The sequence below is a fragment of the Anolis sagrei genome, chromosome 3, assembly GCF_037176765.1.
Source record: "Anolis sagrei isolate rAnoSag1 chromosome 3, rAnoSag1.mat, whole genome shotgun sequence".
NCBI lineage: Eukaryota > Metazoa > Chordata > Lepidosauria > Squamata > Dactyloidae > Anolis > Anolis sagrei.
Genome location: NC_090023.1, coordinates 199,939,244 through 199,965,245, shown reverse-complemented (window position 1 = coordinate 199,965,245; position 26,002 = coordinate 199,939,244). Strand labels below are relative to the sequence as shown.

General features: G+C 39.2%; 2 protein-coding genes across 8 annotated transcripts in view; both read left to right on the top strand.

The window, feature by feature from the left end:
• PLEKHA1 (pleckstrin homology domain containing A1) overlaps nucleotides 1-14,379 on the top strand; it is a 49,093-nt gene extending 34,714 nt beyond the window's left edge. For 2 of the 7 annotated variants that reach the window (XM_060768568.2, XM_060768569.2), the window contains 6 exons: nucleotides 1,088-1,228; nucleotides 2,065-2,133; nucleotides 5,254-5,318; nucleotides 6,441-6,504; nucleotides 8,448-8,537; nucleotides 12,934-14,379. In XM_060768568.2, the coding sequence (XP_060624551.2) occupies nucleotides 1,088-1,228; nucleotides 2,065-2,133; nucleotides 5,254-5,318; nucleotides 6,441-6,504; nucleotides 8,448-8,537; nucleotides 12,934-13,257 (753 nt within the window). In that variant the 3' untranslated portion in view covers nucleotides 13,258-14,379. Of the gene's footprint in view, nucleotides 1-1,087; nucleotides 1,229-2,064; nucleotides 2,134-5,253; nucleotides 5,319-6,440; nucleotides 6,505-8,447; nucleotides 8,538-9,622; nucleotides 9,694-12,858 lie in introns of all 7 variants that reach the window. The other 5 variants (XM_060768571.2, XM_060768570.2, XM_060768574.2 and 2 more) reach the window with 5 other exon arrangements.
• A 9,303-nt stretch (nucleotides 14,380-23,682) lies between these two features.
• Nucleotides 23,683-26,002, top strand: part of HTRA1 (HtrA serine peptidase 1) — a 60,780-nt gene continuing 58,460 nt past the window's right edge. Inside the window, exon 1 of the mRNA XM_060768576.2 lies at nucleotides 23,683-24,481. Within this exon, the coding sequence (XP_060624559.2) occupies nucleotides 23,989-24,481 (493 nt within the window). The 5' untranslated portion in view covers nucleotides 23,683-23,988. The remainder of the gene's footprint in view (nucleotides 24,482-26,002) is intronic.

Sequence of the window (26,002 nt, the reverse complement as noted above, 5' to 3'; positions counted from 1 at the left end):
ACTTGAAGACATTTAAAGAGCAACAAGTGTACTTTTCAGATATGTGTTCAGGTGGATTATAAAGTGTGATATCCAGATATATATTTTTTGTATATCATTACTTTAACATCCTGTCATAATATTCATTAAATGATTGTGTTTTATTGTTTAAACCAAGTGTAGGAGTATGTATCTGTGTTGATAAGACCTAGACACCTGCCATGGGAGAGGCTGAAATTCACCATGGGTCTTAAAGGAAGAAGTGAAGGGTGGTGGCAGAACAAGAAGTGGCAAGGTTACATTACTGGTTAAGGTAGCCTTGCCACTTCGTGTTCTGCTTCATAGAGCCCACTGAACATCTTTTCCAATATTGCAGAGGTTCTGGATGGGGAATCATTAAAAATCTTTTTTCCCCTTTTCTAGTAGGACAGTCCATGAGTGGAGGTCTGCCCATGGGTGACCTGTTTTCACTCTATATATAACTCTATCCACTAACACTTCTGTCAAAATACTTATTTATGAATTGCTGGTGTAGAGTGGTTATAGCAAATACAGGTGAAGGACGCTGGATAGATAATTCTTACATAACTCATATTTTTGTGATAAATTCAGGTGAAGGAATATTAGCAACCTGCTGATCTGGCTTCCAGAAACTTTAAGACTAGTTCCTATATTGTTAAAAAATATTTCAGCTCTATAATAGACTAGTATCGAAGAGCATAATGTTGGATCTTCAGGAGAAAATCCCCCAAATATCTTGATTCTTACAGGCCTAATTCTTAATTTTTGCCAGCAGTTCAGAATTATTTGTTCAACTATATTTCCAAACTTTTGGAATGACTGTAAACATTTTAGTTTTTGTTTGTATGGATACAAATCCAGAACATATGATATAGTAAGGGATTTTTATGGACATGAAATAAATCTGGGATAAGCTGCAAGCACATTTATATACATAACTCCCACGTTTTCTGACATCCTGGTTAAAGTACTGCCCAGAATAGGAGTTATAACCTAAAATAATGCTAAGAAAAAAGGTTTTTGCTTAATTTATTAGTAGTGAATTTTAGGCCTGGCCTCTTAAGCTGTTTTGTTTGCTTTTCTCTAGAAAGAAGAGGTAAATGAATGTGGTGAAGGTGATAAAAACTACTTGAAACGGTCCCAAAGCCACCTTCCTTACTTTTCTGCCAAACATCCCCCAGATAATGCTGTGATCAAAGCTGGCTACTGTGTTAAACAAGGAGCGGTGGTAAGCAAGTAGGATATATTTCCAGATAAAAGAGGTTTCTGGTTTGTGACCTTATTGCCAGGCAGTTCAGAGCAGGCTATGACTCTTGGTGAAAGTAAAGAAGCTAATTTTCAGAACTTTATTGAGAAAGCTCTCAATTATCTGATTCGACTTAACTGAAGTTACCTTGACTGAATGTTTGTGATTGAACGGTTAAGTAGTCGCTGCTTGCTTTTATATATTTGTTTTTCTCAGAAAAATTAAGGTAATGATTTATTAATGAAACCTAGGATCTGTTTGCACAAATGGATATAATGACAAATACGATTCTCATTCTGTAAACAGGACTTCTTCTCACTTCATAGTATGTCATTCATTATGTACAATGTGCAATAAAAATACATGATCAAAGTAAAATAACCTCTGTGTAATGAACTTCTAGTTTATGTCAGTTTGTTATGTGGACTATCATATGTTCACCAGTGGCTTATGGATGCAAGTAAAGTTGGATTGGTATATATGACATGAGCCATACACTGTATAGAAATAAGGTCAGTGCTTCATGACTTGATATTTGAAATGGCTCTGAATATGTCTATTTTTAGCCTTACCTTATTGGCAAATGGAATACTTATGGTAGCATCAATTGGAGTGAATCCTTCAGATTGGGATAAACCAGGGAGGATAAATTAGAACCTTTGATTAATTTGGAGGTTAGATTGTGTTCTTTCTGTTCTTGCTAAAAGCAGTGGATTCAGTTTATATTTTCCTTTTGTGTGTGTGTGTGGGGGGGGGGGGGGGGGGGCTTGTGGATATAATTAAATTAAATTGTGTTTCTTTTTGTTTGATTTCTATAGATGAAGAACTGGAAAAGAAGGTACTTCCAGTTAGATGAAAACACAATAGGCTATTTTAAATCTGAACTGGTAAGTATCCAATTGTCCTTTTTGGATTAGCTTTACATTCTTGGAAAAATCATTTTCAAAACATACACTGTTTTAGTGTAGCTTTTATGTTGGAAACTCTGTTCAGCAATCTCCTTTGTCCTTCCTTATTTTCTTGTTGCTGTCCATAGAATCATAGAGCTGGAAGAGACCTCATGGGCCTTCCAGTCCAACCCCCTGCCAAGAAGCAGGAAAATTGCATTCAAAGCACCCCTGACAGATGACCATTCAGCCTCTGCTTAAAAGCCTCCATGTATTCTCTATTTCAAGTTGAGAATTACTGTTTTAGACACAGCTTTCCTAATCCAGTGTTTTAGCGTTGCATTATAATGTTATTTTGTAAAAATAAAAAATTGATTGAACTTTTAAATGTTATTTGAAGCTGATGGGGAGCAGAGAGATTGGGGAGTTGACCATTGTTCCTCATTCTCAGGACTGGATAGGTTGATTTAAATCCAGGTGATGTAAATAGTTTATGAGCAGATGGAAAGCTGTCCATAAACTACCAGTATGTTAATTAACAATTGACTATCTGCATATGGATTATTCTTGTATGCAGCCCCACCCTTTCAAAGCTGAAATGCCTGTAAAAGTAAGACTTAATAGTTTAAAGGCAGACTAGAACACCCGATTTTCACACGGTAAAAATGCCTGTAGATAATTTGATAAATAGATAAACTGAGATTGTAGATGATGTGAGAAATACATTTTATTTTTGGGTTCACTGAATATTCTTTGATGGAAAAGATGTTTAGGATTGCAACCTAACAAACTAAGAATTATCAAGTTGATATTTTTTAATAACTTTAAAATAAAAGATACTGTGGATTCTTTATGGCTTCAGTGTAAAATAGAAATAATATTCCACTCAAACACAGACTATGGAGGTTCACTTTTATATATGGGGAAAAGATAGTAGCTGAAATTAGAATAGAAGCATATGTAGTAGCATATGCTGTTGAAAAATGGAACCATTGTGGTCATAATCTTACTGTATTTTCCACTTTTGTGTGTGTGTTAGGAGCGACTTGAACAATTGCAAGTCGCTTCTGGTGTGAAAGAATAGGCCATCTGCAAGGACGTTGCCCAGGGGATGCCCGGATGTTTTACCATCCTGTGGGAGGATTCTCTCATGTCCCCACATCAGAAGCTGGAGCTGACAGACAGGAGCCCACCCTGCTCCCCAGATTCGAACTGCCGACCTTTCAGTCAGCAGTCCTGCTGACACAAGGGTTTAACCCATTGCGCCACTGGGGCCTCCTGTTTTCCACTATGATTGTTCTGCATTCCTATCAATTATACTGGTGTTTAAGTCTCCAGGCGAACTTGTCATATATAAAGTCAGCATGAAATGTGCTTTTATGATATTGACTTTATATGAAGCAACAGCTCATGAAAGCATGCATTTTGTTCTTCTTCCAATAACCACATGATGGCGCATGATTCTGGTGTTAGAGATTGAATGAGGAATTCATACATGGTATTGGTTAAACTGGAAACAAACTGTGTGAACTTTCATACATTCCAACTAATGTGCTGTTTCAGCAATTAGATATTTTTTGTTGATGTTATGTTGCTCTGTGCTTTTAGCAACATATTGATAATTACATCCTATGCCAACATAATTGGCCTCACTGCTTCTTACAGCATTTTAGCCACATATCCTCACATATCCTGTCTTGGAACTTTAACATGAATCAACTTGAAATAGATATAATCCTTGAGTTGTCATAATGCCTCCCATAGTCAGAAGAAATGAGTTCTTTGTATGCAATCAAATTGCAAATCATTTTTTTTCTGTTTTTATATTAACAATGGGAATTGTGTTCTGTTCTGTTCTTCTCTCCTTTGCTTGTTTGGTGTTTATATGGAATAATTTCAAATTATCATTTAAATTTTTAAGTATACAGTCATTTATATGAAATTGATATGCACAGAAATCTCTTTTTCAAAATTAAAATAGTTATTATATTAAAACTGTACTTATATGGTATAATACTTTTAACATTACACAAACAACATAAATATAAATTAGCAGCATAGAAATATACATATCTACTTCTCTAACAAGTACAACCGCATATCTAGCTATATATGACATAAGTATTTATGTTTATTAATCAACGGAGAGGAAAATGTAGTAGAAAATATATAATTGCAATCTGGCAAGTGGGAAGTCATGCATGTGCACCTCAAATATGTATCCAGAACACTCTAGAAGCATGGGTTAGCAGTTGCTGGTCAGAACAGCATTTCTCTCAAGTTACCAAAAGTGCATATTGAATCAAAAGTCTGGATATTAAAAATAGAGGCCTGTGATGAAAATCTTTTTCCAATATTGTATCAGTTTTAATGTGTTTTGCATGCTCACCAATGTGAGAATGAAAATCATTCATAATTGTGGGGTCATGGAGCAGAAGGTGAAATGCAAGTAGACCAAGGATCTATGAATTGTAAGAGCACCATATAATAAAGTTATCATTTGCTGCTTCATGAGCACTGTTCTTCATTGTCAGTCTTAGTAAATGAAAAGCGATGAACTCTTTTTGCTCAGTAATTTGTTTGTTTACTTATTTTTTCCCATTTGCAATCAACGTAAAATGAAATTAACTGGAAGGTCATCTTATTAAAGGAGCCCCTGGTGGTGCAGCAAGTTAAACTGCTGACCTGCTGAACTTGCTGACCAAAAGATTGGTGGTTCAAATCCAGGGAGCAGGATCAGCTCCTGCTGTTAGCGCCAGCATCTGCCAACCTAGGTACCACTTTGACAGAAAAGTAGCGGCATTCCATACAGTCATGCTAGCCACATGACTTTGGAGGGGTCTATGGACAACGCTGGCTCTTTGGCTTAGAAATGGAGATGAGCACCACCCCCCAGAGTAGGACATGACTAGACTTAATGTCAAGGGGAAACCTTTACCTTTACATCTTACGAAAGCCAACTGGAGTTTTGCTTCACTGGTTTGTACATGCTATTTTTAGTAATATCTTCCTTTGGGCTTGCCAATCAACAAACTTTTATAGGGCATTTCTTTTTGGATTGTAATAGTTCTGCTTACTTTTAAGAAATAACCCTGTAAATCTTCTGGGTTTTTTTTCCAGGATAAGGAGCCTCTTCGGATTATACCACTGAAAGAGGTTAATAAAGTCCAGGAATGTAAACAAAGGTGAGAACTCTAAGATGAATAAATGTTAAGGTAAATATTCTGTTAGAACATGGAAACCTACTTACACATCATCTCTCACTGTGATGTAGTATTCTTTCTCCTTCCATGATACTAAAGCCAAACTCCTTTAAATATGGGCTCTTTTAACTAGAAATAGCAGGATAAGTTGTGGTGGTAGTATATCATACCCAAAGGTTAAGTAAGGGCACATGTTAAAAGTCTTGGGAGAACAGATTGGTGGGATGTTATGAAGGGAAGTGCCACTAATTGAGGTAAATATACATATGCAAAATACAACTGAAAAGGCTGCTAGGTTTTTTTTATACCAATTTCTCCAGTGTGTATAAAAAAGAGTGATTTCTATTATGACACTGTGAGAAATACATTTTTGAAATACCTTCTAAATGCTTTTTGTTCTTTTTGTTGTTGATAATATTGAATTTAAGAAAGAACACCTGGGTTAGTGGCCATATGTGTATGAGACAGTGTTTGAGGATGTGTAATGTGGAGTTAACAACATTGGATCATGATAGGATGATGGCACTTCAGTGGTATGACAAGTTGACCGTGCAGTTATCAAAAAATGGCTTTAATTGATGTTTCCCTCATGTACTATTCATCTATACTTAAAAAGTAGTCCTAGAGGCTGCTGCTGTTTTCCTTGCCTATTGTAGGTAGGAACACATGACTTTAATAGGATCATGTAGAATAGAATCTTGCTTGTTCCCAGTTCAAGCTTTGGTGATTGCAATGTTGGCTGTGGACATATTGCTACAATTCAACACTGAAAGCCAGAGTTTCTCCATCTTTCCTTCATAATGTTCTGGCAATCTTCTGACAAGAAGAGACAAACAAACTTCACATAGACAGAGGAGGAGGAATGGGAGAACCTGTATATGTGTAAAAAACCTTTTGTGAAGAGGAACTTGACACTCAGACTCTTTGTTAATTGAGGTATTCTGTACCTGTGTCCATTCATACAGAATGTTGTAACATAATTTATTTTGAGACCTCACTTATATGTGGTGTTAGCCAGAAAATTCAAAGAAATTTGTCAAAGAAAATTTATAGTATTGATTTTAAAGACTATTAAATAAATAAATGTTTTTGTTTGTTTTTCAGTGATATAATGATGAGAGACAATCTTTTTGAAATAGTAACAAGTTCTCGGACTTTTTATGTACAGGTAACTTTTTATGCAAAACACTTTCGATAGGAAAGTAAATTTCTTTTGAATGTTTGGTAGTATAGAACTCTACATTTAAACAGAACATAAGTATTTAAAACATGATGTAGACCAGTCGTTCTCAACCTGTGGGTTCCCAGAGGTTTTGACCTTCAACTCCCAAAAATCCTAATAGCTGTAAACTGGCTGGGATTTCTGGGAGTTGTAGGCCAAAACACCTGGGGACCCACAGATTGAGAACCACTGATGTAGACATATCACCAATTCAAGTGACCTTTAGTCAATCTTCCAACTCCAGTAAGCAGTCATTTCTTTGATTGCTATTTTTGTACATTGACTTGAAGGCAAACCAAATAAACATAGTAGAACTTATTTCTGAGTAAACCTGTATAGGATTACACTGCTGGAAAGATTTGTAAACATTTCAATTATTTTTATCACATGCAGCTTGTTTTGACTATGGCAGACTAGAAGGTCAGAATCATACTAGGACTTTAGGATTAGTTGTAACAGACTCAATCTTCAATTTTCTTTTCTTCAAGTGAAATAATCTACTTGTCTCCTGTCTTTTCAGTGTTTTGTATTTGTCTGATAATTTTAGTTGTTTTTCATAAGCTTTCTAGCTTATTTTCCTTTCTTGAATTGTATTACACCAGACACTGCACTGAATAGAACTGAAGCTTTTATTGTTTTTACTGGTGCAAATCAGTAGAGTATCTGCTTTCTTTGAAAATTTATCAAGAGCCACAGCCTGGCTCTTTGATAGATTTTATCAGTTAGGACAAACCCATCACCTCCTACATCACTTCTGGCTGTACAGATAATTCTTAAATATTCATTGCTTCATGTGATGCTTGTAACCACAAAAGAATAAAACAGAGATTACAGAAAACAAAGTTGAGGATTGAACCGATCTTGCTCTGAGCTCTGTGTCCTGTGCGCTCTATCTCTTTTATGTTGAGTCAGTTCTTGGCACATCTTTCTTCAGGCTGTGCCTTCTCCTTGGATTATAAAAGTATTGTCCTATCTTCACCCCCAATTCTCTTTAGAAACTTTCAATGGGTCCATATTTGTTGATATGGTTACAATGCCTTCGCTGAAGTATCATGGTGCCAAGCGATATTCACTTTCATTATTTATTTTGGCCAATTAATTCAGAAACTGAGAAATTTGAATTGTGATTCTGGCTTCAAAATGAAATGTCCAGTCAAGTTAGATACATGGTGGAAGCTTGAGTTATTCTATTTGTCGAACCATTTTGTTATTGTATCAGTAGCTAATCTTTTCCAGGTAATGTAGAAACTCTGAAAATGGCAATTGTCACATTCTGAAAGTGCTGCTCTTGCTTTAAATCAAGTATTTAGGCTAGAATCCAGCTGGGGAGGTATGGATACATAAATTATGGTGTTATGCAATGACTCTCCCAACCCACCATCCAAATTTACTAGGCAGTGGCAGCTGCAATCAACAGGGGTTTCTTCCCCTGTTGATTGGGGAAAAGCTGTTATTCCCATCCCCTTTCATGAACAATCTCCCATATAACAAGCAGAAGTAGGGGCCTTGTTGCAATTCTCCACCATGCTAGAGGTTGCTTGTGCTTTATGAAAGACAAGGAAACAGATCCCAATAGATTGCCGTGGCTGCTGTTCAGTACGTGGGAATTCGATATTTTCATGGGCCTTATGTATCATCTAGGCTACACAAAGATCATGAATGCGAAACGATCACAAGTGTATATCTTTAAGTAAAGGAGTCTGAATAGGATTTCACTCAATGCATACAATCCAGTCTTTTGGAAAAGCAAATAAATAATTTTAAAAATCTGCACTTTCCTTTTTGAGAAATAGAAAAGGCCCTTAATGAATTTTCACATTTTAAAACCTTACGGTTTATCAGTATGTCTCTAAACTGACACAATATTGTTGTTTTTCATATCATTCCAGGCAGATAGCCCTGAAGACATGCACAGCTGGATCAAAGCAATTTCTGGTGCAATAGTAGCACAGCGGGGTCCTGGAAGATCAGCAGCTTCTGTATGTTTTTAGCAAAGTTTAAATCATAGTGTTTTGACAATGATGAGTTCTTTATGTTTGACATTATTTAGTCTGTCTGCTTTTCTAGTCAATCCTAAATTTGAAGTAACATCTTTGTGTGCAATAGAGGTTGCAGTGCACCTTGCATTTTTATGTAGCTGCTAATCTTAGTCTTAGCCCTATATGTTGCCAGTCTGCATTGCATTGTCCTAATTTTCAGAAAGTACAACTGGTGGATTTGAGAATTATTTATGTTTTTTTTATTACTCTGAATTACCATAGAGCCTGTTAAATTATTTGACCATTTTGGCTAAACTTTTTACCTGAAAGATCAGCACAACTCCTTTGGCTCACCTTCTTTTTAGCAGAGAACCAGAGTAATTGTAGTGATGGTTTTAGTGTAGTATTTAGGGAACCTAATTCTAAGTATTATTGTTGGTAGACAGCTAAGATAGTAATTCTACAGTTACCAAGTTGACATCTGAATCCTGTTGTCTGTCCCAGCTAAAGTAGGCCCCATTGAACAGATGGCGTTTTATAGATGTTGATGTAGCTTCTCTGCAGGCCTAAGTGTTTACTGTAATGACAGATGTCAATAGCCCTGTAGCAGAAGTATCCAGTAGAAAGCAAATTTAGAATTTCTCAACATAGTATTGCATGCTGTAATTTGTGGCATTGTAGTGTATAATTTTCTAACAATGATTTGTGATTCATGTTTTGCAGGATATTTTTTTTAATATATCCGAAATTTTAATTTTTCTGTATTAGAGGCATAGTCTTAATAAGACTGATTGTTTTGCTAAAACAGTTTACTCTTCACTTCATTTTGCAAGGAAATCACAGCAGATTCACTAAGTTGCCACCACACAGTTGAGGCTCTGTTTGGGAATAAATGTTTTCTGGGTGAGAGAAGCTTATCAAGAAGGGATTTTCCTATGTGTGTGTGTCTCCTTGCGTATAATCTTTCTGATTACTCTGCTAGTGACTGTCTGAAGTATTTGTTTTCCCTTCTCAGTCTCTGTCTCTCTTTCCCTCCTCTTTTTAAGTTTAGGTTACTCTAATCTTAGCTTTGCACTGTGTTCCAGATGCGGCAGGCCAGAAGGCTGTCGAATCCTTGTATACAGAGGTATACATCAAGAACTGGTGAATGCAGCATGTATGTGGGCTCTCATGTAAACTTGCCACCTTAACCGAGAGCTGAAATTTAAAAGCCTTTATTAACACAATGCAAGATAATGAGGTCAATCTTGTGGTTTCTTCTGTTGATTACAATCACTGTGGAATTACTCAATTCCAGAATAATTCTCATTGGCCATCAGGTTTGCTCTATTTAAATGTTTCCTTCTAAATAAGATACACTGCGAATGGTAACATACTCATAGTGCTAAAATTTCTATTCATATTTCCAGTGTGCTTATTTTACTGAATACAAAAGCTTTAGTAGTAAACATCTATGTAAATAGAACCTAAACTTGGCCTGATTTTGCATGAGAGTTCATATTTCCATTTTATCATTTTTGAAACACAGCTAACTAAAAGCTTGTGAGATCCTAATAGCTGGTATGTGTGCATGTAAAGTGTGCACACTAAGGAAAATATCCTGGACTGATTTGCATGGCTTTCATTATAGATATGCATGGTATGGTTAGACAAGATGTAGGGTCTGTTACAGCTTGCAATCTGTTTGTTAAAAAAATAATACAATGAATATTACTTTTTTACTGTTTAAATGGCTAGGCATAGCAAAATGTATACCTTGTTACACAAGTGTTGATCACAACATGTACTATTTGTCCTACTGCTGGTCCCACTTGGGCTTTGATCAAAACTTTATCAAAATGCTTACATAGTATTCACTTTAGAAAAGAAGCTTTTTATAGATTCAGTTTTTGTATTTAAAATTTATTCACTTCTGTTTGGAATTCAATCTTTTTTTGCATTTTAGCACACTTGTTTTTTGGGCAGGTTACCACTCCAAAATGAATCTGACGTGCTTTAGCTTCTTTCCTTCTTCCTTAAATGATTCTTGTGTTTATTACTTGTGGCTTAGCTCTAAATATACTACTGATCATTGTAGTGTCTTCTGAGAAGTCATATAAAACAGCTCTATAGAGGATATATTTTGCAGTAATAATTTTCAGCAATTGTTTGTATTGTAGAAAATTGCCATATTATAGTTACAATCCAAGCTTTGCAAATTGTAGGGCTCCATTCATTAAATTAGCTTTATAGCAGTTGCCACAAGAGAGTCTAATTTTACCTTGTAGTAGAAGTTAATGTAATGAAATTGCTTCTCCTACAAGATATTTGATATCCTGGCATGATTTGTTGTAACAGTCCTTGAGCATTGGTGCTTGTACAAACATTGGAGCATAATACTGTAGAAGGCAACAACTTCAACATCAATGTGTATTGTTGAGGTAATATTCTGGAAAAGGCATTTCATCATTTTCAAAGGAAGAGAATGAATGTTTTGGGAATAAGAAATTGGAATAGGGAAGCAATATGATATAGCCCCTCATTAGAGATGGTGTGGCATTATGGACAGTGGAATAAGATTCTGGAGATCAAATTTTCAAGTCCTCATTCAACCATGAAAACCTACTGGGTGAGCTTGGGGAAGTTATACTTACTCAGCTTCAATATAAGCCAAAGGCAGCCTTTCCTCACTTGAACAAATTTTGGCAAGAAAGCCATATGATAGCATTACTAAAAGTTGGAAATGACTTGGGAGACATACAACAATAATTCCCTCATCGGAAAGATCCCAGTTGTACCTTACTGTGATGTCCTGATGGCATGGAATTGCTATCTTGTCATGATACAGGGTCAGTTGTGGATAGTGCTAGGCATTCTGACTCCTGATTTTGTTTTCAGATCCACATTAAGAAAGGTCTTTCAATACTCAAGAGTTGTTGGATAAAAATGAATTGAATAAAATTGACTGACACTGTGAAACAGCTTAGCAAATTCAAGCCTTGATTATATTTGATAACCTTTTGGCTGATTTGCTGTGCCAATGCTGCCGATGTTGTTTCACAGATGTCTTAAAGCAGGGATAGTCAGGAATAAAGGCCACCTTTGCATCGGTTTTTCAGCTGAAAACTCTACTTCTCGTTCATACTCCAAGATGTTTTTGCCACACATGCAATAAAAGGGAATTCTAGGGGACCTGGGCTGGGAAAGAGTATTTAAAGAGGAAACATAATTCCAAATGGAGTGCATTTTGTATTTTCAAGTTATTTTTGATATGTATAAATTTTTGTAACAAATGAAGTTTGAGAAGTTGGAGAGGCAGCAAAAATATGGTTGTAGCCACAAGTAGCTGTACTTTCTACTCCTGTCCGAAAGCATACTTTTTGAACAGAATTTGGTTGAGGATTTAATGTTGAATAATTGTGTTTAGTAGGATGTACAATTTATAGTTTAGCATTTGAAAGAATGTTATCTCTGTAGAAGGTAATAAGCACATTTATGTTATTGGGTAAACCAAGGATATAAAGAACTCAGGTTTCTTGTAGAAACGCTGCATGATAGTGAGAATTGCAAATGGAAGCTGCTAAACAAAGTACAGAAATTTGCTTCTTGGGATTTTTAAAATTATGATATGTGGACCTTGACCACTTTGGATTCTTTCTCCTTCAAGTGACTAAAAATACAAATATGTTACAAATGGGAATAGTCAAGCAGGATACACCAGCAAGCTGCTTGTCCTTGGTAATGTTATGCAAATGTAGGCTAGTTAAGGATATGCTTAGGTTATAAATCTATTCTTGTTAAACTCAAGAACAATACCTTTAAAATGTAGAAGTTCACACATTAGATCTCTTGTATTCAGAAAATACAGTCTAAGGAATTAAGGTATGATGCACAGTGGTTCAGTTTACCAAGACAGCAATAGGTATATAATCAACAAAAAAGGAAAATACATTAAGTTTGGTAATTCAGCAAATATTGAGGGATTCTATTGTGCTTCTTTTTTGAATGTGAATACACTTTGCCTGCACTTTTGGGACTAGTTTCTGGAATTGTTTTTGAGTAAACAAACATTTTTCTGCGCAATTGCAGATTTTTAAACTATGTCTTCCATAATGTCTCCGTGCAAAATAAATTTACTTATTGAATTAAAAGTCAGGTTATGCTAATAAACTTCAAACAATGCCATGCTAAACTTTATGGATTTTACTTGGCTGCTTCAGTCTGTCATCACATAGTGCTGTAAATTCACGGTCTTAACATTGTGCTGGGTTGGACCAACATCTGCTTTATGCTGTTAGGCTTTGCTTTTCCCTTTTGATTTTTGTTTTGTTTTGTTTTGCAGTGATACAAGTCTGACATGAGTTGTTAACATTCAGTAAATGACCCATTGCATCTGACAAGCCCTTCTCCTTTGCAGGAGCATTCCAACTATACTTCCGAATCCAGCTGTTCTGCAGAAACAGCCACAGCAACCTCACATTCCACAACCACTCACAGCAACTCCAGTATGGTCCAAAACCTTAACAGCAAGCCCCCCGGCATGGAGAAGCGACGATTTCACGAATCTTTTACGAAGGCCAAGCCAGGGAACATCAAGATCCAGGCTTTCTCTTCAGGAGACCCAGCTTCCAAAGTGACTGTACAGGGCCTGGTGGAACCTCAGAATAAAAATGGCACTCAGGAACAGGATCCAGGCCCAGTGGATCTGGATGATGCAAGCCTTCCAGTCAGTGATGTGTAATAATGGAAGAATTTGGGGAAAATGATGCATTTGTTTTTGGTCCTTGAATTTCCTTGCTCAGACTTTAGCCAAAGATGACTGTGGGATGAAAGAATAAACAATGGGATGTTGCTTATGTAGACCTGTATGTGTGCATACATTCAACTCTGTGTATGTTTTGATAGTCATATAATGCCTTCCACTGATTATCAGAGCAGGCCTTTTGCTTTCTCTGCAGCCAGAAGACAAATCTTTAACAAACAGGGGCCAAGATTAACAAAATAAATGTTGTTGATAAGCAAGGTGCCAGCTGATCTTAATTCAGATTTGCAAAATTGAGTAGCATCTTAAAGCTATAATAAAAGAAATGTCATCCTATGACTAAATTATATGTGATATGTTATTTAATTCTGTAAATCAGGCTGATGTGCAAATTGGCATTTTCCCCTAAAAATATCAGCTGAGCCGTTCAGGCTTCTAAATAGATGGGGGATGCAGCCTCTGTTTTTACAGGATCACAGAAACGTAGTGTATCTGTTGGTGACCTAATGCACTTTTCCTATGCAAAGAGAGGTTTTATAAAAAGCAAGCAAACTGTTGCTGCAGTGTCTGAAATGAGGAGTGTTTTTCTTGTAGTCAATACGCAGATTTACGAGCCACTATATAATCTGCATGTGTAGTTGCAAAATGACAGAGGGGTTTGCTGCATTTCAGACATTACAGACAATATATGTTAATTTACATGAAGTGCGTATCTCTATGTGTGAGAAAAGAATCCCTAAAGATCACTTGACACTGACAGAAATGTGTTGACTTAATTGGGACTCTTTCGTAGTTGCTCTGTAAATCACTGCCCTTTTTCTAGAGAGTCCAACTCCTTTAGAATTCCCAGTATTTGGTGCTGTGAAACTTACATAAGAGTAATACAGCTATTTTGAATATTAAGCCTATTTTTGATGCACTCCTTAAAAGTGAATTGTAACTTTTGCACATTTGGATATTAATGGACCACCAATAAATAAGGATGTTATATGGATTTTTTTTAAGTAGGGAGAAGGGAAACTGGACTACTAAATCTTCTAAAGGTTTGTCTAAAAGTATTTTATATTAGGCTTTGAAAAAAAATTAAATGCTTAAAACTATTGTCTAAGTTTTTTTCTTTTGTGTGATCCTTTTTTTCCCAGTGTGTTGTAAATGATTTCCATTTTATAGTTGAATCATTAAAAACTGAACAAAATTGTTTCATTCTGTTAAGAGGTACTGAATGTTCAGTAATGCAATTGTGGCCTGTAACTTTTGCTGCACTAAATTTATTAAAAGTGCCTGTGGGTTCTTTCTTCATGATGTGTTAAATGTTTGGGGGTTAGATAGATAATGAATTTTGCTTTTTTGGTTTTGAACCTTAAAGTGAATTTGCTTTTCATCTTGTAGCTCAGCATATTTATCAGCAGGTAAACTGGATATCTCCTTGGGGGTTTTGGTGATCAAAGGATATGTGAAGCTGATGTTGGAATGCATGATCAGAATGAGCATTCACTATTTGTTCGGTTGTGAAAATGTTTGCTTTAATCAAAAACCCCAAATTTTTACACAATGCTGCTTTATGCAATTTAGATTTTCCAGCTTTTAGTACTCAAATTAATTAAAATCTTGTGTTTGTAATACTTGACAAACAGGAAACAAAAGAAATGTATGAGAAATCTGAGTGAAAATTAGTAACACAAACAGCAAATGGGTTATGTTGTATTGATGTAAATTTCTTTTTTAAAAAAAGTAATAATTTAGAAAGGAAATTGTGTGAGATGTTATTTTAGCCTTATTCAAAACTGTGGCCTGTTGTCATATTCATGTTATTTCCATAGTGGCGAAGGTTTCCTCCCCTGCTTTCTATACCATCTCAGTGAGAGGGCTCTTTCCACATATTCAAGATGCTGCTGACATTCAGCCGTCCCAGGTCTAAAACCTCATTGGCAGAAAGCAGTGGTTCAAGGGCCACTAGAATTTCGTTGGTTTTATGGGCACTGGGCTTTGATTGTGTAGGCTATCAACTTAAAGCAACAGCTAGAATTATTTTCAAAATAAACAATAATCAGATTGCCGTCCTAATTGCTTAAACTTGCTCAGAATTGGACAGTCTTTTCTTTCTAGAGCAAGCACTACAGGAATGTTAACCTCCATGCCATTTAATGGCTTCAGGGAAATTCTTTCACTACATCTAATGTCTAGCAGGCATCTCCTTTGAATGCAATATAGAGAGAGATAAAGAAGTAGAGTAACACTTGTGATCCAGCTCCTGTCTTCACAGAGAAACCCAACTTCCAGCTTACTCAAGGTTCTCATCATCATAATCTTATTGGTTTGTTTATTAAGGTTTCAGATGTAGGCAGATTCCTCATTTTGTCCTAACTGCCCAGCTAATTCAAAGGTGAAAAACATACGGACTCTCCAGGTTTTCCCATCAGCCAGCATAGCCAATGGCAATAGATGATGGGTATGAAGTCTAATAATAATCTGGAGAGCTAGGCATTCCCTCCACCTGAGCCAAAAAGTTTCTGAAGTGCAGCAATATCTTTACCGAAAAAATATTTTCATCTACAGTGGTTCTCAACCTGTGGATCTCCAGATTTTTTGACCTTCTACTCCCAGAAATCCTAACAGCTGGTAAACTGGCTAGGATCATAGAATCATTGAATTGGAAGAGATCTCGTGGGCCATCCAGTCCAACCCCCTGCCAAGAAGCAGGAAAATTGAATTCAGAGCACCCCCGACATGTGGCCATCCAGCCTCTGCTTAAAAGCCTCCAAAGAAGGAACCTCCACCACACTTTGGGGCAGAGAGTTCCACTGTTGAACAGCTCTCACAGTTAGGAAGTTCTTCCTTTTGGGAGTTGTAGGCCAAAACACCTGGGAACCCACAGGTTGATAACCACTGATCTAAGGCTACGTCGACACAAAGGTGCTGCTGATATTTAATAGGGGGGACTTGTTCTGTGCCTGAGCTTGTAAAATATTACCCTCCAGTTTTCTTTTTCCGTTTTACTTGCAGAATTATGACAAAGAGCTGCAAGTGTTTTACCTTCTTGGTATAGACTTATTCTTGCTTTTTCTTAGACCATTGACCTCTTTTGTTAATTATGTTTTATTTTTTGTGAATTTCTACCATTTTTGCCCATATAACTGCTCATTTTGTCTTCTAGCATGCTAGAAATTTGGATCATAGATTTCCACCATCGGAATAGTGAACCTTTATTTCATTAAACTTTTACCTTTTCTTTACTTTCCAGAATTTATTTATTTACTGAAAAGCAATGGGTGCAAATTCAACATGCTGATGAAGAAAAAACAGTATCTTGGGAAAGGGAAAGAATTTGTATACAAAAATAAATACATTTTTGGTCTTTCACGAGTCAAAATTGAAATAGAAAAAGAATGTTAGCATGGACAAAGCCTGAAGATAGAGCAGTACAATGCCAAACTGTCATGATCCTGTTTCAGATTGATTCAGTATAGCAGCACCTTTACATTTCTTAACCATAAGCTAAACATTTACAAGCAGTGTTTGTAAATTACACTTATTTGCCTTCTCAGTTAATTGTGATCTAATAGGTTGAATGTTATGATAAGTCTAGTTTAGTACAATATATTTTAACTTGTAACAAACTTAGCCAATAGGTATATGAAACCTTATTTTTCATAAATATGTACTTTGTGGGAGAAACAGAATTGGAATGTTTGTTTTGCCATACCTTGATGATGTAGTATTAAAGTTCTTGGTTCTGGTACAGTTTCCACACACTGCATGTTAATCTTGTTTTGATATTGCCAGTTTTCAATAATGAATCAGAAACAAAGCAGTGCCCTTTATGAGTTAAAATCAAAATTCTTAGTTGAATAGTGTGGAAAATGTTTGTGGTTGATAAATTGTCAGGGTCTCTTATTTATCAGTACATTTTTATATAAAATGGATGAAAATTGTTAAATTATTTTAGAACCTGTGGTGTTTTCTGTAAATGTCACATTTGTTAATAAATTGACTTCTATGACAAAACATAAGAATCCTATCAGACTACTACATTTAGTGCACCTCAAAAGATAGTGTTTAGAGTCAAAAAATGTTTTTGCATACCATATTTTGTTCTTCCCTCTTGGATTCACAGAAACCGAAATGACGTTTCTTAAAAAATAAACAAATAGTCCTGTGAAAACTTTGTTGTCTTTAGTCCAATGATCCTTTCATACTACCCATCTTTTAAATGGACAGGGGGCCCACAGTTGACACAAATATAATATAGAATAATGCACAGATTTGTATAATAACCCTAATTAATAAGGTCGATCTGTTCAAACAACACTTGTCTTCCTCACTATTCTGTATAATGAAATGGATAAAGACAGAAACTGAGAATGAATCAACAACCCTGAGATGAATCAATTGGGATCCAATAGTGGAAAGGGGAGAGTAATGATGCAGGAACAGAAAGATCTGAGCTATGCTTATATATATCCTGAGGCTTCAAATTAATGCTTAGAGCAGAAACAAGTTGTGATACTTTAAATATTAGCAAAGAAAGAGGTATTATCACTGGTGAAAGGAGGGCCTTATAATGCAAAATCTACATGGGATGAAAACTTATTGTTTACGACAAACAGTAGCTGGATAGTTGCAAACTTCCTTGCATTGATGAGTTGATTAATTCAAGGAAGAAGACTGTAAAAACTTTGTTCCTACTACAGTCAAACTAGATAAGAATTAGTAAATTGATTCACTCAGCAGGAAGAATGGTTTGATGTTGCATGATGATAGGAAGACAGACAAAGGGAAACTAGCAGAAGAGAGAGACTAAATTGCAAGTGTAGAGAAGCAAGAAGTTTGTCCCACTCTTCTGAATTCAGAAATTAAATTTAGATGTTTGTGTGTATTTGCCTACAAACTGCCTATTAATTTTATTGGATTTTCTAATGCAAGGAGTAGAGATGATTTTGCTGATTCCTTCCTCTGAAATATAACTTTCCACAACTGGCATCCATTGGTTGCTCCCACTTCAAGGACTAACCTTGCTTAGCTTTCAAGATCTGATTGGATCTGGTGCCTGTACAGTATTTAGGCTCCTAATATGAGAGTTATGGAAGGAATCACAACTCTGGGGCAACGGTGCAGAATTAGGAAGGAGTGGTTCAGTTAGAAGAAAAGTAGATATAGAAATGGGAGTCAAAGACAAGTTTCTGATTTTATTACAGATAGAATATGGGAAGTAAGTTTCACGTCAATGTTTCGGAGTTTAAAGCAAGAATGAGCAACTTCAGACCTTTCTGATGTTGCAGTGCATTTTCCAGCAACACTAGTCAGCATAGGTGAGGGATGTCAGTTGATGTCTCTTGATGTAAAGATAACAAATTGCGCTGGGAGTTTTGGAGAAAAGGCAGAGCACAGTTCTGGTGTAAGAAATAGGAACCAGAGAGCTGAAAATAGTGGGATCTAGCTGGAGATCTATTGGAATGGTTAAAGGTTACTATTTTAGACCAACTCATTTCTTCATGGGACTCAAGTAAGAAAAGGGAGAGGTGCATAAGACTTCAATTTCCCTATCCCTCTTTTTATTGTGGAGTTTGGGTTTGAAACAGAATTATGTCTTGGCTTTCAAAGACCAGAATGCACAAAGATTTTTGCAAGATTTTACTTGGGAAAAATAATGGTGTTTTGTTCCTTTATATATTGTGGGATATAGAGCTATGTAGAGCCCTTCTACACAGCTCTATATCCCACAATATCAAGGCAGGAAATGCCACATTTTCTGTGGACTCAGACAACCCAGTTCAAAGCAGATATTGTGGGATTTTCTGCCTTGATATTCTGAGATAGAGGGTTGTGTGGAAGGGCCCTTAATTTCCAGAGCCAAAGGCTACATTTTCATGCCCCCAGCCTGATTTAACAATTGGGGAAAAACAAGGGTGAGTCAAAGATTGTCCTTGATTGCTCACCAAAGCTTACATTTTGGCTGCTGATTGGTTTAAGGTATGATAGACTGGTTGTGAATTGAATTCCCCTTTTAAAAGAAGGTCAACATTTGCATAGTGCTGAAAACATGTTCCTGATGACCAACATTGTGTCCTGTCCAGGAGGCAATAATATTTAGTAGTAAAAAGCTTTGAATAGATCTAATTCCACACTCAGCAGTAAAATTTATTGATTTGCCTCATAGTTTTAAGAGATAGTGTGGAAAAATGTTTCCCTTTGTGGGTTTTAATGGTAGTGTGGAGTCATGACTGAGTTCACAAAGGGAAGACTCTTTGTAAGTAAGCAGAAGCCTCCATGTGTTGTTTGAAAATGTGGGCTTGGGTGTCAGGAAGGTACCCTTTTATCTACTGCCTGATAAAAGCAAGCCAGTTCAGTTCTTGCCCTTTTCTTTTCTGATGACTGTAAATGTATTAAGACAGCACAAGGAGGCATTTTTAGGACAAAGAGATTGCTTTTCCTCGTCCCAGAAATTTGAAACTTGCCAGAAAATCAGTGTTTAGGACAGAATGCGCTGACTTCACTGCCAGCACAGCAGTGACCTTATGCTGCACAAATGTTTCAATTTGGGAATGCAAGAGCAAATTATGGCAACAAATGCAAAGATTCTGCTAAAGTTAACATTGAACAGGCAGAGTTTTAACAAGCCAACCCCAAGCTATGTTCCTAAAACAAATATGTTGCCATTTTATAATGTCTAGAAGGCACCAGACTGTCTGATCTTGGCAGCTAAGCAGGTTCAGCCCTGATTTGTAGTTTGATGGGAGACTGCCAACAAATGCCAGGTGCTGAAGCCTATATTTCAGAGAAAGGAACTGTCAAAATCACCTCTTGAATATGTTTTGTGTAAGAATAACTCATGAAATTCATAGGGCCATCATAAATCAACATGCAACTTGAAGGTGCATATACACAATGTAAGTAACTTTGTGAGGAATAAGTGTGTGACTGTACTTGTGAACAAGACAAAAACAAGGTGCCATTCTGGTTATGCTTACAGGATTGTGATGCTTGGGTTCAAAGTATTGCCCACTCCACTATAATAATGCCTCTGAGACAAATATGATACTTATTTCCAGAGATACACAATACTTCTTCCTATGATCTTTGCTTTAAACAAGGGACAATTTTAGTGGCTTCAAAAACAACTCTAGCCACCACAACCTAGGAGTTCCCTCAAATACTTGTTACCTGTGCCCTCTGTGGACATGGTACAGTATCTATTTGGGATAGATACTGCTAGGGCTGCGGACTGCTAGGGCTGTTGTGAGCTGAGGGGGCGCTCCTCAAGTGGCAGTCGAGGGGCATTTACAGAGGCGCCTCTGCGCCCCTGGCAAAAAAAAGTGTTCTGCGACTGCTTACTTCGCGTAATGGACGAGCCACCCCTGGTGGTCAGTGCTCTTTAGTTTTTACCCAGTTTGGGTTTCCAGATGTTACTAAATGACAATTCCCATTGCTTTATCTGCCATGCAGACTGAAGGTAATGGGAGTGGCACGGGGGGACGGGGCTTTATCTATATAAATAAAAATCTATTGTTCATTTGTGGAATTAACATAACTCAACAACCACTGGATGAATTGACACCAAATTTGGATACAATGTACCTATCAGGCCAAAAAGTGACTATCACTCATAAAAACACTGAAAAACACCGCAGAAGAACGTTGAAAGCCCTCAGATAAAAAATACATTACAACGCATGTGCAAAACCACATATATATGCAAACAGACACATATATACATATATATACACACAAAACACATATACAATGCGTGGCAGGGGACGGCTACTATAATATACAATTGTTATATTATTACAGTAGAGTCTCCTTTATCCAACATATAAATACTTCAACCAGAGAAGTCAGCCATAGCAGAGCACCTGATGAACCAACCTGGACACAGCATTTTATTTGAGAACGCAGAAATGCTGGACCACTCTCACAACCACCATGTCAGACTACACAGAGAAGCCATTGAAATCCACAAGCATGTGGACAATTTCAACAGAAAGGAAGAAACCATGAAAATGAACAAAATCTGGCTACCAGTATTAAAAACTCTAAAATTACAACAGCACAACAACAACAGAGGAAACAAACAAGGACATCTAATCACCTCTCAACAAAAGTTTGCTCTAGGCAATGTCAGGCCATTTGTTCTGGAACGGGTGTTCCAGGGGCTCCAATTTTGTGTTTTGCACTGAGTGTTTGTTCATAGTCCTAAATTGCAGGGACTTTGCAGATAGGTGGCTTCCTTTGGCTGCATTCATAGGGCAAGCCACCTGTCAATAATAGTTAGGATCCCTGGTCCCGCCCCTCTCTGGGTTTTTTGGAGGGAAGGGGCCATTTTTCAGGCAGTCACACAAGGAAGCCAGCCTATAGGACGCATATCAGTTTGTCCCGTAGGAAAGGCTTCATTCCTCAAAGTCATTCGGGGAAATAGAAACAGACCATCCGGGGTCCAAACTGACTATCCAGTTCCAGGGAAACGGAAGGAAAAGGTCCCAAAGGCTCTGGCTGAGAGCTCACAACCTCTCAGCCTCACAGCACCAGAGGAGGAAAACAGCCCTGAAGTTTCCACAGGACAGCATTACAGAACAACGGAACTCCAGCTGCTATATCTTCAAGCCTCAGCCGGTAAGGTCTGCTCGATACCCAGACGCACATGGATTTCGGTAGCAGTACCCACGCCGACTAGGCATAGATAGAAAGCGGCCTGGGAGGGATTATAAAGAGTTCTTCCTTATGCTGAGATAGTACAGTCAAACCAAGTTAGTGCCAGTCTCTTAAAGACTTGAATAGTAAAGCCTTGAAGTTGTTTGAAGATTTGTTCCTTAATAAAGACTTTGTTGTACTTTTAAAGACTCTAAAGCCCATTACTTCTGGAAGTCTCTAACAATCTCTCTTCGGGCACCCCGGCTTCCCACTGGGTTTAAAGTGTGCATCCTGTAGAATAAAGACATTTTGTTTGGACCCAGTCGCGACAGAACATCATTATATGCTAATCAAGGTGGTCAGTTGAAACATTCACACCTAGCTCCAGCAGACAAGAGCCCTTTGTCTCACCCTGGTCATTCCACAGATATATAAACCCCTTTTTTCCCAGTTCCAACAGACCTCACTACCTCTGAGGATGCTTGCCATAGATGCAGGCGAAACGTCAGGAGAGAATGCCTCTAGACCATGGTCATATAGCCCGAAAAAAACTACAACAACCCATGTATAAATACGTGAGAGGAAGCCACAGGAAGGAGGGAGAAAGCTTGTTTTCTGCTTCCCTGGAGACTAGGATGCGGAGCAATGGCTTCAAACTACAAGAGAGGCGATTCCATCTGAACATGAGGAAGAACTTCCTGACTGTGAGAGCTGTTCAGCAGTGGAACTCTCTGCCCCAGAGTGTGGTGGAGGCGCCTTCTTTGGAAGCTTTTAAACAGAGGCTGGATGGCCATCTGTCAGGGGTGTTTTGAATGCAATATTCCTGCTTCTTGGCAGGGGATTGGAATGGATGGCCCATGAGGTCTTTTCCAACTCTTTGATTCTATGATTCTCTGATTCTAGAGGCTGGATGGCCATCTGTCAGGGGTGATTTGAATGCAATATTCCTGCTTCTTGGCAGGGGGTTGGTCCGGATGGCCCATGAGGTGTCTTCAAAGTCTAGGAAGATTACAAAACTTGGATGTTTGAACGGGCATTCGGTTAAACAGTGCAATGAATGTGATGATTACAGGAATGGAAATTTGGACGACGGATTGGATCACGACTCTAGTTATGAGATGAATTGTGTTGTCTATTGTTGTGTCAATATTGTATATTATGCTTTTATGGTTTTAAATTGTATATCGTTGATTGATTCTTATCCTTGTTGTAAACCGCGTTGAGTCGCCTGTTGGGCTGAGAAACTGCGGTATACAAGTAAAGTAAATAAATAAATAGGAACATGTTTTTGATGATGAGACGACAGTGAATGGGTATTGTAGTAACTGTTTATTAATTGTGTAATGTGTTAGGTTGTTAACTGTTTCTATACTGTAGCACTGAATTTTTGCTGTTCGTATTTGTTGTGAACCGCTGTGAGTCGCCTTCGGGCTGAGAACAGCAGTATATAAGTAAGGTAAACAAATAAATAAATAGGATTCTATGATTCTAGAGGCTGGATGGCCATCTGTCAGGGGTGATTTGAATACAATATTCCTGCTTCTTGGCAGGGGGTTGGACTGGATGGCCCATGAGGTCTCTTCCAACTCTGTGATTCTATGATTCTATGACCTCATCACACTAGAGAATGAATCCACTTCAAATCTGGAGAATTCTGGGGTTTGTAGTTTAGGGAGAAGCCTTTAGCAGCCCCCCCCCCCTAAACTACAAACCCCAGACTCCTGCAGGAGGCAGAAACCGGATTGGAAGTGGATTCCTTTTCTAGTGTGATGAAGAGAAACGTGTGAGCGCCTTCCGAAGGAACGCGTGCCAACAACAGGAAAAGAAGGCGCTGATCCTGTCTGGGAAGAAGAAAGAGGGAGGATCTGTGCGGTGTGTGAGGGAAGAAGGAGGAAAGCGTGCCCTGAGGGTAATCCTTGACGGCTGGCTTATTTGGTTGGTTGTGTAATAACTCCGAGTCCCCTCCCCCTCCTCCTCCTCCATCGCTCTGTTTAAAAGCGGGTCGCTTCCCTGCTCGGCGCCGGAGCTCTTCTTTCCCCAGAGATTGCCCTCCGAGCGCTCCATCTCTCTCTTCTCCTGAAAATGAAGCGCCTCTCCTTCCTCCTCGTCGTGGTCTTCTTCTTCGCGGCGACGGAGGCCCAGCTGTACGGGCGCCGCTTCGAGGACCGGCCCGCCACGGCTTGCCCCGACCGCTGCGACCGGTCCCGCTGCCCCGACCTGCCCGCCGAGTGCGCCTCCGGCATCCCCGCACTCGACGCCTGCGGCTGCTGCCCGATCTGCGCGGCCCAGGAAGGCGAGGCGTGCGGGGCGGCGCCCGGAGGGGATCCCCCCTGCGCCGAGGGCCTGCTCTGCGTCCTCTCGCCCGGAGAAGGAGCCCCCGGGGGCGCCCCGGCCTCGGCCACCGTGCGCAGGAGGGCCCGGCCCGGACGCTGCGCCTGCGCCTCCCCGGGACCCGTCTGCGGCTCCGACGGCAAGAGCTACGACAGCCTCTGCCAGCTCCGCGCCGCCAGCCGCCAAGCCGAGGCACGCGGGCAGCCCGCCCTCATCGCCATCCAGAGGGGGCCCTGCAGCCACGGTACGGCACCCTCGCCTTCTCCCCTGGGGGGGGGGGGTCCATCTGTCGGGGGGGCTTTGCTTGTGTATTCATGGATGGGGTCGGACTGGGTGGCCCTTGGGGATCTCTTCCAACTCCTACACTCTTCTCTCTCTTCTTCTCTGGGTGGCCATCTGTCGGGGGTGCTTTGATTGTGTATCCCTACATAACAGAATGATGAGGTTGGACAGGATGGTTCTCTTATGTTTCTCTTTCGTTCTCTGGATGGCCATCTGTCTGGTGTGCTTTGATTGTGTGTCCATGCAGGCCCGTAGCCAGGATTTCGTTTCGGGGGGGGCTAAAAAATTTTCAGGGGGGGTTTCGGGGGGGGCTGAGTTTCGGGGGGGGGCTGAGTCTGAGTGAAAGAGGGTCTAGCCTAGCAAACCTTTTGTATCATTACCCCAATACCCCCATACATATGGGATATATTGAGAATGGTGATCAAATCATGATATTAATAAACATAACAGTTTAAATAATGCACCAGTAAGGCCTTTTCGCGAACCACCATGAGAATTTCGGGGGGGGGGGCTGAAGCCCCCCGAGCCCCCCCCCTGGCTACATGCCTGTGTCCATGCATGGCAGAATGATGGGGTTGGTCTGGATGGTCTATGGGGATCTCTTCCATCTCTTCCAATCTTCTCTCACTCTCACTCTCTCTCTCTCTCCTTCTCAGGGTGGCCATCTGTCGGGCATGCTTTGATAGTGCCCTGCATAACAGAATGATGGGGCTGGACTGGATGGCCCTCTTCTCTCTCTCTCCCTATCTGCGTGGCCATCTGTCGGGGGTGCTTTGATTGTGTATTCATGGATGGGGTTGGACTGAATCGCCCTAGGGGATCTCTTCCAACTCCTACAATCTTCTCGCTCTCCTTCTCTGGGTGGCCATCTGTCGGGCATGCTTTGATTGTGTCCCTGTATAATAGACTGGATGGCCCTCTTATCTCTCTCTCTCTCCCCCTTATCTGGATGGCCACCTGTCAAGCGTGCTTTGATTGGGTCCCTCTATAACAGAATGATGGGGTTGGACTGGATGGCCCTCTTATCTCCCCCCCCCTCTCTCTCTCCTTATCTGGGTGGCCATCTGTTGGGGGTTCTTTGATTGTGTATTCATGGATGGGGTTGGACTGGATGGCCCTTGGAGATCTCTTCCAACTCCTACAATCTTCTCTTTCTCTTCTGGAGGGTCATCTGTCAGGAGTGCTTTGATTGTATCAAAGATGATGGGGTTGGACTGGATGATCCTCTTATCTTTATCTTTATCTCTCTCTTCCTCCCTCCCTCCTCTGGATGGCCATCTGTCAGGTGTGCTTTGATTGTGTCACTGCATAACAGAAGGATGGGGTTGGACTGGAAGGCCCCCTTCTCTCTGTCTTTCCTTCTCTGGATGGCCACTTGTCGGGCGTGCTTTGATTCTGTCCCTGTATAACAGAATGATGTTGGATTGGATGACCCTCTTATATCTTTCTCTATCTCTCTCTCCCCCCCTCCTTATCTGGATGG